Source organism: Halyomorpha halys, unplaced genomic scaffold (genome assembly GCF_000696795.3).
Source record: "Halyomorpha halys isolate HHAL.00 unplaced genomic scaffold, Hhal_1.1 Scaffold4358.1, whole genome shotgun sequence".
NCBI lineage: Eukaryota > Metazoa > Arthropoda > Insecta > Hemiptera > Pentatomidae > Halyomorpha > Halyomorpha halys.
The window spans coordinates 40,461-45,903 of NW_027106777.1; the positions used below are offsets into that span (position 1 = coordinate 40,461).

General features: G+C 33.7%; 1 protein-coding gene across 1 annotated transcript; it reads left to right on the forward strand.

Annotated features, from left to right (window-relative positions):
* Window positions 1-965: 965 nt before the first annotated feature.
* Window positions 966-1,981, forward strand: LOC106691894 (uncharacterized; the record flags this gene model as incomplete). The annotated part of the gene is made up of 2 exons (XM_014437792.1): window positions 966-1,390; window positions 1,507-1,981. Coding segments are annotated over exons 1-2 (900 nt in total), but the record flags the coding sequence as incomplete, so codon positions are not given.
* Window positions 1,982-5,443: the final 3,462 nt, after the last annotated feature.

Below are 5,443 nucleotides of genomic sequence, written 5' to 3' on the forward strand. Positions count from 1 at the left end.
CGGACCGATCAAATTGATCGTTTCTCTCACCAAGGAGATAACTTCGCTACAGTATTTTACCTATGTATTGAATTAGTAGCTCCAAAATATCAATATTTCTATATATTGGACCTCCACCTTTTTTTCACTTTAAAAGAAGAAAAAGAATACGATTTGAATTTAAGTGAAAGATAAATTAAAAATTTAATATTCGTATTAGCTTTAATAGCAATAATAATAATAATAATAATAATAATAACCCGTGAGAGGCTGATAGTCCTCCACCGGGCGCCTCCACAGGTGGCGGATAGGGGAATGTTCATCAGATATGATGGATACTGGGGAAATAAAATACTCAGGGTGGACCGGTGGACGCGGCGGCTTCCATATTGGGCGGTGACTTGGTCAGCGCCTGTTCCCCACGCTAGGGGCAGCTGTTTATTTACAACCTGGCAGTAAGTATAAAATGCGCCTAAAATGGAGTTCCGAAACAGAAAATTGGCCACGGACGAGCCCGATACTGGAGCTGCATCAGGCGGGAATAGTGGACAGCTTCCTTCAGGGAGTAGTAAAGCGAACGGCTATACCCTGTTGTCAGGATCTGCAAGGTTGCAACGTTCACCGGCCTATAGTTCGAGTTCGAGCTTGGAGGAGAGACAATCTCCACCCGCGCAAAGTCGGCAACAGAGACCAAGAGGTGCAAAAAGGATGTAACGGACGCCAGATATGAACAAGGCTGTCATCCGTTCGTACTACTTGGGTGCAAACCTCGAAACAGAAAGAAACAGGATACCTTAACCGCATTCAGAGATATTGGAATGAATACTTCCCAAACGTAAATAAAAGCACGCAGAGGCTAAATGATCAGGTTAGAGAGATTTTGTCAAGAAAGTTTCTAACTTCTATAGACCTCCTACAACCTAAAGATGAAGCTCGTAGATCAATGGCCACTGAAAATGATGCCGAGCTTTCAAATAGAACGCTAAATGGATCAAGTGTCCGCTGATAGAATCAGTTCATCAGTCGGCATAGATGTCAGGGATGAACAAATGGAGGATGACACCGAATTAAGAAACAGACTAAGTGAATCTGTTTTAACTGAGCATGTGGTGCTTGGTGATATACCGCTTCAAGAAAGACCACCGTTACCCAGAGTGCCATACAATATGAGCACACAGAAGTTAACCTGCTTAATGAATAATGTGATCCAGGAACATTTAGGCCTGATAAATGGACTTCAAGATATTTTACATTGGCTATATATCGCTGACAAAACAGTAATAGTTGAACTGGGAATAAAAATAGAGGATGGTAGAAAAAATAAATCTCAAAGAAGTAGTACGCGAATACCACAGTGGAAAAAAGGAAAAGGCTTCAACGAAAAATTAACAACTTGCGTGAAAAAATTGGTGTAATTTCAAATTATATTCAAAATCCTCAAAACGCAAGACCCAAGACAAAGAAGAAAATAGACGAGATTATTGTACAAAAGTTGGGTACAGTACTGGAATCCGAATTAATTGATAGGCTGACACTACCCCTGGATAACTTGAAACAGAAACTGGCAGTTTATGCGAACCGGGTGCGTAGATATACTGAGGCAGCTTTGCGCAGGCATCAGAATCAGCTTATCAAAGAGAATGTACGCCAATTTTACAGAAACCTTGACAAAAAGGATAAACCTACAATTCAATACCCCGATGATATTGAGGCCTACTGGAGGAGTGTGTGGGAAAAATCAACTTGCCACAACGAAAACGCCCCTTGGATAGAAGAGGAAATGCGAAGCTTTGTGAATGCATCAGAGATGCCTGAGGGAACTATTACTGTAAATGACGTAATGGAAACAGTTAAAAACCTGAAAAATTGGTGGGCTTCAGGCTCCGATGGAATTCAGAATTACTGGATTAAAAGGTTTCAGAGTTTGTACCAATTACTGGCCAATGGCTTCCAGGATGTACTAGATGACAAGCTGGCTCCCTCAGAGGGTTTCTCATACGGCGTAACTTATTCGCTCCCAAAGAAAGATGGGCCGAATTTACGATCTGAAAATTTCCGGCCCATAACTTGCTTAAATGGCATCTATAAAATTCTTACCTTTATCTCGGCAACGAAGATATATGACCACCTCAAATCCAATGACATGATACCCAGTGAACAACTAGGGTGCAGAAAAGTAGCTAGGGGTTGCTATATATAGGGTTGGTTATATATATATATATATATATATAGCTTATCACAAAAAAAAAATTACATTTATAATAAAGAAACAAAAACAAAAATAAATAGCATGGTACTAGAAATAAAAAATAATTATAATAAGTAGTTTAAACATAATAAAAAAAATAAAAAGGAAAGAGGAAACGAATACTCAGTGAATAACTTAACTCCTATCAAAGTATTACTATATAGGTTTTCGATAGGCAAATTTTAATATAGATAATGCGAAAAATGGAACAAGCCAATCTGTCAAAAGTATCGATATTTTGATAGATTGATGTTATTTTTCAACTTCTCTCGTGAGAAGGATTAAAGCTATTTACGAAATTTCTAAATGCATATCAGTGCTGAGATCAGCAATTGACTCGAAAGGTGATTCTGGGCTATGTTAATGAGTTTTTGAAATAGGCAGTACAGAGGATGCGCTAAAACGGAGAAGGGTATAACCTTGGAGGATTCCTGAGGCTAATGGAAGATCGGGGTATTGGGTATCGGAGTATTTAGGTTACACATTTGATAGGGGCCAAACTGTTAAAGATGTTCCGCTTTGCTAAGGCAATTTGAAGTTCTTCATGAAAAAAGATTTCTGATCTTCGAATTGAGAAATTATTATTTAGGTGGGCTATTTTTTTTCTGAAATAAAATTATAGATTGACAATGGCAACTTGATATGTTAAAAAATATAATTATTTGATATACATTAGCTATGATAGCATGAAGTAATATAATTGATCTGTCTAAACACCATTTGAGAGTTTTTAAGAATTTCTATACCTCAAAAATTGACAAGAATGGACTGAAAATGTGGGGAATAGTAAAACTGTCATAGATTAATAAAAAATAAAACCAAAATATTTTATTTTATTTACATAATAAAATGAGTCATAACTGAAATACGAGTATCACTGATATAAGATTTTCTACCTTTTACATTTCTGTAGAAAATTATTTATTGATATGATCCATGGAATTATGCGAGTTTAAAAATATAAAATAAACAAAGAATATGTCCAAAACTTAACAACTTAAGAAGTCTCTTGACAACTAACGTTTAATTTTACAACTCTTATTTCCTCTTCACTGGGAAGATTCATTGATTAATTGTTTTAGGTTATTTTTGGATAGAAAAGTGGATAGCTGTATTTGATTTTTATCTATTCTTGTTTTGAATGTACGAAGGCTGTGTGTAAATCATACTGTAAACTGTAATTTAAATTCTTCTATGATACGTGCTGAATAATTTTATGTTTATTTGACAATATAGTTTATACTATGTGAATAGCGTGTAGACCTCTGCAGAATTACAGTGTTTTGTTCTGTAAGTCCATATTGATTTTCATAATGAATTACGTAGAAATATTTTTTTGCAAGATTAAAGTGGATTGATTGTCAAGTAAATGAGTTTTTAGGGTGAAACGTTATTTGTGTTTTAGTCTTTCAAATCTGTGATTTAGGTGTAGCCAAAGGTAATGTAGAATGTTTAATAATTACAAATAAACCGTGACAAAGATTACGTTGTTGTTTATTATTAAAAGCTATGATGTAGTTTTAATTTGTAATGGAATAGTTCCTGGTAGGTCCGCATGTGTTCGTTAACAGATAGCATGTGAATGTCACAAGGTAAATTTACATTGCTTAATAAGATTATATAATTGTTTTGAACATGTTTTCAAAATGTTTAATTTCGTTAATGTAAGTCTTTTTAGCTGTCTCATAAATCTTTGTTGCATTGATCAAAATAAATGTTTCTGCAACTAATTGTAAAGTAAATGTATATGTTTTATTTCTGCCTTAGTTTTAGTTTTGAATATTTAGAAAGTAGTTTTATTTATGGAAAGTGTTTGATTTATTTTTTTCTTGATATTTCGACCCCAGTTCACATCAGAACGAGATAGTGTATCATCAAAGAAATCTAAAGAGCACGTTTCATGTCAATGCGAAAAGTTTTCTTCCGTTAAAACGTTCGTGTTGTCTGCACATATTGCTGTTAGATTGCTAAAACAACATTAAAACAGGAAGGTAGTGTGTATATCTACCATTGATTAGGGAAGCAAGATTTTGTTGCACACATAGACTTTTCTTTAAATTCTTTACCTTTCTTTACATTAAAGTTTTTTTTTTAAATACTTTTAACAATAAGAAATCGATATATATTATTTAATTGAATTTGTATAATGAATTAAGTACAATGTAATGGTATATTGTAAATAAGGTCATTAAGGTGCGCTGTTTTTTTTTTTCACGATAATGATATTAAGCGCTTTTTATAAAAAAAAACTTGAGGTCTCTAGCTATTGTCCTACGATACGTTGCACACTGCTTATGGCTGCGATTTCCTACGGTCATACTTTGCCATCATTGTCCATATAATCTACATCCACAATCTTCATCACTAACAGGTCAGAAAAATAGACACTATTAGTTTCACCGAGCAGACGTCAGCATTTATTATTGTTCATAAAATTTTTTTTTTTTTTTTGTTAAAGAAGACATTCATTTGATTAGTTTCACCGAGTAGGAGTCTTAATTTATTATTATTTATCACTTTTTTTTTGGTTTAGTTAAAGAAGTCTTTTATGCGATTTAATTAGTTTTTAACAATTAATTTCTTATATTATCTCAATTGTTTCAATTTCATAAAATTATATTTGTTTTATTTAATTTTAGTAACATTACTCACTTTCATTTTATATAGATTATTTATGATAGATAATGGATATTAATAATAATATATAGGCATTTGTTTCTTCCAGTAATAGTTTGATTTTCTAACAGAATTTCCTTTGTTTTCAATCTTTCAATTTTGATCACCAATACTAGCAGAACTTGGCGTTTGCAGCGTTCAGGAAATTCCTTTAGGCGTTTGATTCCGTTCGCAACAGCAAGCATTATAGAAGATAACTTTGACGATTGTTAGTCAGAGAAAAATCTGCTGGAGAAAAAGGATTGGTGAATAACATAGCAGTTACGTTGATGTTTCGTCTTGAATGTAAATAAAAGTTCTCAACTCTGTCAAAAGTATCAGCATTGTCCAGAAGTGAGTCTGCACATAATATCTTCCCTAGAGCTATGGATATGGTGTCCTTTACTCGGTGTTGTTAATTTACGGTGTTTTGTCTTTAATCCAGATAGTTAGTCTGGCGTACAAATTAACAAACGTACTTGTTAGTGAATTAAAGTTGTTTCTGTAAAGTTTCTAAAATTATATAACTAACCTAATTGATTGTTATTTTGAGGGTTTGTA